Raw genomic sequence first — 11,190 nt, 5'->3', positions numbered from 1 at the left:
TTGGCTTACCATGAATTTGAGTCAGGTTTGATCGAAACAATTCAATTTTTTTATAAGTTGGATTGAACTCAACTCACTTAGTCCACGGGTTCAAGCTGGGTTGAATGTGGGTTAACCCACCAACATTTTTTTATATTTAAAATAATGTTAAAAATATTTACTACTTCTAATTATATAGATTTACAATTTCATATTTTTAAATGCTATAATGTTGCTTAATAATATATTTAAATAGTTCGAATATTTAATTAATTTGTTTCTCAAGTTATAAATGTTGATATTTTAATCTTTAACTATTATCTTTATAATAATATTCAAAGATTAGGTGAACACTTTGATTTCACTATTATAAAAAAATAAATTAAGTCAATTCATTCTCATTGTAATGCAATAGACATATAAAATAAATTGCAACAAAAAAAATAGTAAGTCAATCCACTAATCTACCAATCTGTTGTGGGTCGAACCGGGTTAAAAAAATTCAAATAAAATATAAAATATTATACACATTAGTTATATAAATAAAATAATTATAAAAACACCTATAAAATAAATAAAATTAAAAATAAAATAGGAAAATAATTTAAATTAAAATAATAAAACTTTAAATTAAATATATATATATATATATATATTTATATTTATAATTTTTTTTCTTTTTTTAAATTTAAAGTTTTATTATTTTAATTTAATTTTTTTAACATTTTTTTTACTTATTTTGTATTTTTAAAGTAATTTTTGTTTTAAATTTATATATTTTATAATTTTTAATATTTTTAATATGTGTTTTAAAAATAAATTAAAATCTTTATATATATATATATATATATATATAAATTTTTATAATGTATTGAAAAAGTAAATAAAATTAAAAGTAATTAAACTTTAAATTTTAAAAAAGATAAAAGTGAAAAAAAAAGTATGTAATGTATCGGAATTCGATTTCTAGTATATATATATATATTTTTTTTTTTTCTTTTACATCTGAAAGTCTAAAATTAAAATTGGTTGTCGATTTCCGAAAGAAAATATTTTGGAGGCGTGATCTATGTTGTTTCGCTCAAATGGTTGAAGAATATTTTTGGAATTTTAGAAATTTTTAGAAATAAAAAAAAATTATTGGAAGTGTAGGAAGAAAGACCCATTGATTTTTTCTTACGGGTCTGGAATTTCTGGTGAGAGTCCATATAAGCCCAACTTCTCTTTTTTCTACGATAAAAGTTTGGTCCAATTTTCTTAGTAAAAAAAAAAGAAAAGAAAAACATACATCAGTGACAATATATTGTTTACATTTATCTAAATATGTCAACTTAGATATAGAGAAACTTTTTTATTAGCCAAAAATCTATTTTATTTAAATATTTTTAAAGAAAATACCCAATTCTAAATTATTCAATAATAAGCTTAAGCTATTAAGTTTAGATTAATGAGTGGAGGCATATCTGTCACATAATATTTATTCATGTCAAGATTACAAATTAGATATACGTTATCAAGGATTTGAAAATAGAGAAAACTGCTAATACCTTAATTATTGTAATTTGTAAGTACTCTTCTCCAATCACATCTAAAGTTACTTTATTAATATATAATATATTTAACAAAAACAAATTAATAAAATAAAATTCTTAAGGAGTCGACCAAAGAGAATCGTCAGGGTTTTCACTTTACAAGTAAATTTTAACCCTTTCTGTTCCCAAGCTTTTGGGGTTACTTTTGTTGGATGGTGCCGGATGAGAAATTGTAGTTTTTTTTTTTTCTATCTTTCCCTTTCCATGTTTTAAAAAACTAATCTCCTGTAAAAAGCATAGATTAAAAGATAAGGAGTACTAAGAATCAATGATTGAATGTATGCTGTAATTATATACATGAATAATAAATTAGTTACAAATTTAACAGATAGTTTTCTTATTAATAATTATAACCACACATCCTCTAAAATTGCATCTTTCATTTATTAGAACTGGTAAATACTTTTTATTGAAAAAAAAATATACATTTTCGGGTCTAAACGGATTCATCAGTATATTTTTATTAATCAATTACACCATCTAAATGCTTATAAGGAAAACAAAGAAGGCATTTGATTTAAATATGCAAAGGATAATCACACAAAGCACTAGCTGCAGATTACATATTATACACAATTAAAACCTAGACAAACAAACCCAACAAAATAATAGGATTGAAGGCTAAATTAGTTTGACTATATGCTACAGCTAAATTATACATCCATGCAGAAACAGACAACATTTGGTGGTTGGAATTCAATCTAAAATTATCCTTGGGGGAAGGTGTACACCAGGAGCTTGTTCTGGATACGTACCAAGTTTTACAATAGAACTAGCAGTGAGGTTGTACCTTCTCTGTATTTCTGTAAATCCTCCACATAGAACTTCCTCCACCCACTTCTCCACCTCCGAATCCCTGTCCGAGACATATTGAGCTGCAACCAATTGGTCCATTACTTCTTTCTGGATCTGTAATACACACTCGGATCCAAGAATCTTTTTGAAGTTACCTCTGATCACATTCAACAATCTATCCGCAAGTGCATCAAAATCATAAGGTTTAAAAACAACTGTTTCATCAACCAGATCACACAAATTTTGCAACCAAAGGCTTTGGTTTTGGGTTGGGACATGTTCGGGATTTCCTTCATTGGTTAGTTTCTGTTCATTTTCTTCGGCTGGGAGATTCAAATCTAACTGCCAGCCTGATGCTGTATGTGCCCTTTTAGCTGTATCAGAGAGTATATCTTGATCATGAAATTCTTTGTCACCAATCAACTTACGTTTGTTTAGGAAATTTAGATTAGGAATGGTATCCATTGAATTGTTAGTGACACCGATGCTCTGGCTTCTGTGGTCTCCAATCACATGTTCAACGCGTAGCTTGATACCTGCCCCATTTGCCTTCAGTATTCTTTCTTCAGAATAGTTGGAAGGTTCCCCAGTTGAAATGCAACTATTTTGGTAATCTGAGAAAGATAAAACAAAGACAGTATTGTTTACACTAACTTCTCGTCCATGCGAGTCTGTTATTTTTCCTGTCTTGATGGCCTGAGACAAACTTTTTTGAGCTAGAATATCTGCCTTGTCTACATTTTCAAGCAAAACCACAGACAAGGGTTTCTTGCAACACTCCCCTACAATAAAATCAAGGGTAGTTTTCCCTCTGAATTTCGCATTGCATCCTTTCATTTCTTCATAACCTAGATCCACAAAAATAAAGCTTTCTCGGCTGCCATACAATAACTCGGCTAGAGAAACGGCAATTTTCTTTTTACCATGTCTGTCAGGTCCAACAAAATTCATCCAGATGTCTCCGGGCTGATTTACTCCACGGTGTTTGACCCTCTTTGTTGAGCTGCAAACTATTGTTTTGATGATAGCCTGTAAAGCTTCGTCTTGCCAGCTTACCTCTTTGGAAAGAGCTTCAAAAAGAAATTTTGGATTTTTCGTATCGACTTGTCCACAATAGTCGAAACTTAAGCAGGATGAAGACTGCGATGGATGCTTCAAGATATTCCCATCAGCCAAATTTAAGTTTGAAGAAAACAGACTTGGGATTTCCTTTGGAGGCTCCATTGTGTATTGAACAGTAGGTTTTTTCAGCTTATTGCTGGTAGGAGAAGAGCATATTCCTAACCCGAGGTCTGTGGTTACAGAAGTTACAGATGTGGGAGACATTTGACTTCCATCACACACGCTTGAATTGGACATGTTGCACGATCTTAGGTCACCTGACTCGTGATCTTCCACTTTCTGAAATATCTCAGCAAGTTTTGAAGTATGTCTCTCCTGCTTTGCCTTGAAAACTGCAGGAAAAGGACTACTTGAGTGTGACACAGGCATCATTTGCATGCCAACAGGTACATGGGAGTTGAGATTGATGTAGTCACTGGGTGATTTGTCTGTCATTTTTCTGCTGCAATTGTCAGCATCTTCCTTTTTCTTGTCAGCACCACACTGAAACCCCACAACAGTTGGAAAGGTATTTGCATCTTGCTGGTGCAGATGCTGGGATAACTTGTCTAAGCTCTTGCGCAGTGGCCCAGATTCACTACTATCGAGCAAAACGTCATTATCTTTGGTCTGCACTGAATGAAAGAAAAGTGGTTTTTACACAAACAAAACAAAAAGGACTTCATTGACAAAGCATAAATCAATTGCAGATGATTTACAATACAATCAACAGAACTAAAGCTGCATTCAAAGAATGATCTGCAAGGATGTCTTGTAGGAGATGAAGGTTGGTTTCTGATGTGTTAACTTATTAACTACCAATACAAAACGAGCGAATAGAAGAGACTATAATGCAACACGGTTATTTTTTCAATTAATTTAACATCAAGTGAACCAATAGTCCACGTATCAGATTAACAGAACCGATAATACATCAAACAAAGTACAATATGGTTATAGTAGCAAATGTGAGCCATCTGATTTTAAACACAATCACGATCAGTAAGTAAACATACAAATGCTTGTTTAGTCACATTTCCGTTCCTGTGAAAAAAATATCAATTCCCTACAAAGGCAAGGATCAACCCATTTTAAAAAATTAATCAGATAATCACCACAACTGTGGAGAAAAATAATCAACCCATCTTAAACACTTCATCAGTGGAATATTTATAAAAAATTTACTCGTCAACCCAACAAAGCAAAAGTAGTTACTGTTTTTTGTGTAACATGTCATATGACATTTTTGAAACAAAAAAGTGTCAGTATGGAATATTTGATACAAAAACAACGGTTCGATTTTTATTGATCAGCTGTTAATACCACACACCCGGACAACTTAAAAAGAACTGGTAAAAGGAGTTTTAAGGCTTTTGAAAAAATAAATTTATGCAGATGTTACTAGGCTGCCCAGTTATTTTAAATGAACAAAAAGCTTGTTATTTCAAGAATTGCACAAGCTTAGAGTTTACGATAATTGTGTAATTTTTTTTAGCGGGAAAAAGTAATTTGAAAATTCACAATACAAAATAGGTCAATCTCCCCATTCTAACTTGCTCACAATTTCCCCCCTGGCTATGGTTTGACCTTAAATCTAGTTTGTTTTTAATTTTTTCCTTTTCGACGTTGGTAAATAACCACAACCATGTTTTTTTTTTTTTTAAATGCCCTATTTGTGCAGATTATACAAACAAATTTATAATGAATCAGATTGACGTATCTGAATGGTACACACCTTAACATTCAATCCCTTTGATGTGCCAAATTCTGCAATCTGTAACCACGGAGGCAAGCTAGAATTGTGGGAATCGGCAGCTGAAGAAGCAGAAAGTCTTTCCTTGGAAGCACCAAGAACATCATGTTCACACCTTTCACCACACTGATGACAGTGCGGAACACAATAAAACGATCCATTAGGTGGACCTTTCAAATCAGACTGTGACGAAAAAAAGCCACCAAATGGCACAAATGAATCCATTAAGCTGTAAAACAAAAAATTACAGTTTAGACAAAACATGCACAAAACTAATCACTGCGTGAAAAATCCAGAGTCCACTCGTCATTCAAAAAACAACAAAACTATCAGCATAACACCTCTTACTTCAAGTCCAGAACAACCCAATCCAAATTACATGCTTTAAAATGCCAACAATAGCGTTTTAAAAATACTTTTTTTACGTATATGATTGCAAAGAGTATAATTGATTTTTGACCACACTAATTACTCAAAAGTAAGTTACTTCCATACACAATCAAGTCTCGAATACTTGCAACCCCAACCCATCACAACTCAATCCAACCACTAGGTAGGATGTATTGAAAAACACTTGAGAGTCAAATTAATAAATCTTATCCCATGAAAAAAAAATAATAAATAAACAAACTTGACACACGGGGACGTTAACAGACCCTCGAACTTAAAACTTTGTTGGATATTAAATATTAAAAATTAAAAAAGTGATCAACACATGCACATATGCGACGTAAAAGTTGAAGAAATGGAATAATAATAATAATTATTATTATTATAGTATTTAAAAAAGCACGTTTTACCTGGACCTGGGGCGTTGATAGGATTCAGAAGGCTTGACAGAGGTGATAGGCAGAAGCTGCAAATCCCACTCTTTCTCTATGCAAGGAAACTTCCCCACGAATTTCAAGTAACTCTCATAACTAGCAGCAGCACCCATTAACCAAAACTTATCATAATGAACCTGCAACAGCTTCGCCAATTCCCCAACCACACCCCTCAAACCCTCACCACCACTTTCTTCATCGCTCACAAAACCCTTCAAGTCCCCGAAACTCACAACAACACCTGGCCCCACACACTGCTCCGCCAAGCTTCCAATCTCCCGCACGCGCTTCCCCACTCCCTCCGCATCCCCACTAGCCACCTCATCCGCAATGCAAACCACCTTCAGCCCGGACAGCTCCACCGGCAGAACCCCCTCCCTCCGCTTCTCCACAGCCTCCACAAAGCTCCGGAGAGCGTCGCCGGCGCACGCTCCAAGAAGCAGCGGGTTCCGCCCCCGGCTCCGCACCAGAACCTCCCCGATTCGCCGGAAATTCTCACCGCCATCGTCATCCCCGCCGAAGAAGAAAGGAAACCGCCGTGGCGGCTCGGATAAATTGCAGAGGAAAATCGGCGGCCCGCGGGGGCGCAGAGGGCGGAGGATGGCGAGTTTGATGTCGGAGCTCCGGAAACCCGCTTCGGCGAAGACCCGGCTTACGACGGGGTCGTCCAGGATTGACAGAATCAAATGCTGAAGCTCTACCTTGACGGAAGAAACAGAGAAGGGTTGTTGGTGGTTTTGGTTTTGGTTTATGTTTAGGTTATGGTGAGTTTGTTGGTGGTGATAGAAGTGGAAGTTATCAGGGTGGCGCCGCTGGTTGGCCTGTGAGCGTTTGATGGCGGCCATGAGGGAGTTGGAGACGGGGGGATCATGGTCGGAAGAGAGGTGGCTGTGCGACGACGGCGCGCGGTCGAGTGAGACGGAGAGGCAGAGGTCGAGGGCCTTGAACTGCAGGCGTGGGGAGTACGCGCAGTTGCGGGCGCGTGAGCATGCGTCGCGGAGGAGGGAGGAGGAGGGGAGGGAGAGGAGGGCGGAGACCGCGTGTAGAGAGGTGGTCTGGGCGTGGCCCCGTCGGCGGGCGACGGAGACGGCCTCGTCGAGGGCGCGGGCGGCGTCGGCGGTTAGGCATTGACGCGCCGCTGCGACGGGCGTGGGCATCGGAGGGAGTGAGATTGAGTGGAATTGGGCGAAGGTGGAGTTTCCTTATTGGGGAAAAACATTAACGAGAGGTTTTTTCTCCTTTTATTTTGGGAATGCAAATTTTGAAAAGGGCTTTTGTGTTGTGTCGTGCTCCCAACTCAGTGTGTAGAGTGGGGACTCGTAATTTTGCGTTTAGCTTCCACACCCTCTATAAATATTAGCGTAACGCTGCTTACCAATAACAAAACAAGGATTAAGTAACATTATTTTCGCCCTTCTAACTTATTCTTTAAATTAATAATTTACTTTGTAAATTATATATGCATATATAATTAATGCGACAAAGTTTAACAAACTTCAAGTTGATTTAATTCATTTGTTTTCTAACCGTACTAATTAAACTACAGATTGAATTAGTTGTTGATTAAAAGCATCACTATTTTCTTCTTCACGAATAACTATAACTTTTTTTTTTCTAAAAAAACACTACAATTAAAACCTGTAACTAGGTTAGAAAAATAGTTAATTAGTCAATTTGTGTGCGACATGATGACCTATGAATAACCGTTCAGTTAGGTTCAGCACTTCGGTTAGGTGGTATTGCATGTGAAAAAAAAGAATATTTAACTTCAATAAATATGTGACATCCGAATTTAATAACTTATATTTATATCAACGAGGATTTTTTACCTTTCAAAATTCTTACATCAAATAATATTCATTTAAAAGTATATTATTTGATATGCTGTATTATAGTGGTCCAATCATATATATTATATTGTAACAACATAATGCATTTGAATAAGAATAAATTGCATAATAATGTCCACATTCCATGAATTAAAAAAAACTGAAAAAATATTATCTATAATAAATTCTTGAATTATTTTTTTCGATTGATGAATGTTTTTCTACTCCTTTTCATTGTGTGTCATGCCTATTTGAACAGTTTTTTGTTCAACCCAATGATTGTTACGCTTCTTTTTCCCATGTATTTATATTACTTTTTCACTCTTCACATTTACATGGATTTTCTCCCTTCTTTACACTCATTCGTTTTTTTTTTCTCAATTATTTTAATGCTTTTTATTACTTGTTTTTCTATTCATGTTCTTAGTTTTCTCGGGCTATCTCTCATGTTTACATGTTTTTTTCAACTACCTAGTAAGTAATCATTCCCATGAAATGTTATTTTCTACAATAGTTCTATACACGTACAAACTAGATGTAGACGCGAGATTAGAGTGTTATACTTATTTAGTTAATATTATTTACATTGTATACTAATGATTCTTATCGAGATAAAACTACAAGTAAATAAAAATGATTAATAGTATGAAATTACCAATATAAATTAAACAAAATTTTACGTGAGGTGATTCCGTTGATCTTTGGGATGCATTTCCATCACTTTTTCCTCTTAATGTTTGGGTATATTCGTACAAAAACTTATTATTTAAGTATGCCTAATATGAAATGACTGACTAAACTGATAATAACATTAGTGGATATATTAAATCAAGATATCTTCAATTAATTTAAGAATAATATCCCTTCATGCAAACAATTAACCATCATCTAATGATTCTTATCGGTTTGATTAATCAACTAAAACTAAGATTTATCGAGGACACTAGTTTTTTTTTTCTTTTTTTTTATATACAAATCATAGTTATTTATGACATTAAACATCTAATTTGAAACATAGTTTACAAATCTCTCTATTTGAATAGTTTATATTAAAAATATTGACGGTTGGAAGTTTTATTTGAATGAGAGTTAAGATGATTTTATATTATACAAATAGGGTGGAAAATTCACCTTACAAATTGGTTTTATGGGTTGAGTTAAACCTAAAGTTCATTTTTAACATGATATAAGAGTCATTATTTAAAAAATTTATTCTAATGAGACTTTTTGGATATTCTGTTTCACCTGTTATCGGACCACTAACGGACCATCTATTTCTAGATTTATGCACGAGATGTATATAACTCGATGTGAGGAGAGATGAAATCAGGCTTAAAATTTATTTGTAACCTTGAATGATTTAATTAACTAACACGTTTAAACTAATATTTTTGGCTGATATAAATGGTTTAAGAGGGATAGGAGATTTTTTTGAGTATGAAATGTCTGCATCGTGGTGGTCTTCATGATCATGTTTATGGTTGCTTTTCTTTTGTCACAGTAAAGAGAGAGAAAGAGATGCTGCCTCCACTTACTTTCTCTGCCCCACCTTCCACACTCCACTTACCTCCTGTTACAAAACATTTCTTTTATTCCTTCCACATTTATTTCACTCAATTTTACTATTTCAAAAAACCACCAGTTTTTTTTTATTTGATTATTTGGACCAATTTCAATATACTAGTACAAAGTCACTTTTCTTAAAAAAATCTACAGCTTGAAATTAATTTTACTTCTTTATGGTATTTTTATTCGTTAATAATTTATTAAATGAAATCATAAGATAAATATATATTTTTACTTTAAAATAAATAGTTAATAAAAAATATATAAATAACTAGAATATCTTTAACACATTAGTCAAATATTAAGTAAATTAAAGAAAATACTAAACTTTTTTTTTGTTAATAGAATATAGCAGTCTTCGAGCAACTTGTTAACCCATGATTAAACACACACTAAAACTAAGAAAATTATATTTAAACCGAATTTGTTACCTTTCAAATTGTGGGTAAAACAAACGGTTCTTAATTTGTGATTATGACGAGAACATACACTTAGTTATATGATTTTATGATAAATCACTTTCATTAATTTTTCAATGAAATAACAACCGTTTCTTTATAATTTTAAAAGTAGTCACATTTTGACTATTAATAAAAGTATATATATATTTTTAAATGACCTACTTATTTGTTTAAAAAATCGCGTGCTAAACCAACTTAGAACATTTAGTTTTGATTGTGAATTTGTGGCAAGTTCTCAATTTTTGTTTTTCTCTTGGATGACACATGCATCTTTGAGAAGTATACATGTTCTATAGTCTATGATATGTTTAAAAAGTGCAACTTTCTAGTCTCCATGAACCCTAAATTGCTCAAACATTTTGCTCCAATTATTTCAATAAAATATTTTTATTGGAAGCTCAAAGCATTCATTTTTATTGAATGTACACTTCAAAACATATCATAATTTAATTATTTTCTTAAACTTTAAACCTCCACTTTATAGAGAATTCTAATCCAACATTTTTTTAAGTTTAGTAAATTCATATTTATCTTTCAATTACCATAAAGTCCCACTTAAGGGTGTTCTCAAAATTCTTAATTTGTATACATTCATGTATATGATGATGCCAATTTAATTTTAACTAAATTCTTTAATCAAATCATTTAACTATATATTTCGTCCAAAAATACTTTTTCTTTTTATCTGAAAATGACTTGCACTCTAAAAATATCTAAAGGAGAGTTGGAGAGCACAAATACTTATAACAATATAATTAATATTTAAACTTTGATTAAAAGTTAAACTGGTTTTTCTCAACTAATGAAACCAAAATTTAGCTCAAACAGTAGCACAAAAGTAAAAGAAAATAAGAGTTTTAAAGAAAAAAAAAATCTAATTATAAATTAACTTTCGTTAATGTAGAAATGATCTTAGGTTTATCAATTCATTCAAAGTAAAATGTTATTTGAAACTCGTGTTTAATTATATATTAGTGACCATACTCAAGTTAGAAGAATTGTAATTAATTTGAAATACGTATATATTTATATTTTAAACTTGAGTTTTATAATTCAAGTTAAATTATTTATTTCCAACTGCAGCAGCGGAACTAAGCCTCTTCAAGGTGGTCAATATCTTATCATCAGATGTTTGAATATTAATGAAAAACAAAATATTTTTTAAACACTTACTTTTTGTACGAATATATTATTTTTTTAATAGTTTTGATTGGTTTTTTAAACTTGGATTTTTTAGGGTTAACTAATTGATCACCATGCCCATTTTAACTCGCAGCAGGACAGTAAGTC

General features: G+C 32.7%; 1 protein-coding gene across 1 annotated transcript; it reads right to left on the bottom strand.

Annotated features, from left to right (window-relative positions):
• Window positions 1-2,052: 2,052 nt before the first annotated feature.
• On the bottom strand, window positions 2,053-7,382 carry LOC114174708 (protein SMAX1-LIKE 8-like). The gene is made up of 3 exons (XM_028059541.1): window positions 6,021-7,382; window positions 5,203-5,449; window positions 2,053-4,097 (listed from the first exon to the last, which is right to left on the bottom strand). The coding sequence occupies exons 1-3, from the start codon at window positions 7,199-7,201 to the stop codon at window positions 2,268-2,270; spliced, it is 3,258 nt and encodes a 1,085-aa protein (XP_027915342.1). The 5' UTR covers window positions 7,202-7,382; the 3' UTR covers window positions 2,053-2,267.
• Window positions 7,383-11,190: the final 3,808 nt, after the last annotated feature.

Source organism: Vigna unguiculata, chromosome 1 (genome assembly GCF_004118075.2).
Source record: "Vigna unguiculata cultivar IT97K-499-35 chromosome 1, ASM411807v1, whole genome shotgun sequence".
Lineage (NCBI taxonomy): Eukaryota > Viridiplantae > Streptophyta > Magnoliopsida > Fabales > Fabaceae > Vigna > Vigna unguiculata.
The sequence above is the reverse complement of the archived record's forward strand: the minus strand, read 5'-3'. Positions and strand labels throughout refer to the sequence as shown.

Bases quoted from the DNA above. Each gene is read 5' to 3' on its own strand.
- LOC114174708 (XM_028059541.1), bottom strand. From the start codon at position 7,201: ATGCCCACGCCCGTCGCAGCGGCGCGTCAATGCCTAACCGCCGACGCC. The intron at 5,450-6,020 runs GTAAAACGTGCT...TTTGTTTTACAG, and splicing joins TATCAACGCCCCAGGTCCAG to CTTAATGGATTCATTTGTGC. The intron at 4,098-5,202 runs GTGTGTACCATT...CATTCAGTGCAG, and splicing joins CAAAGGGATTGAATGTTAAG to ACCAAAGATAATGACGTTTT.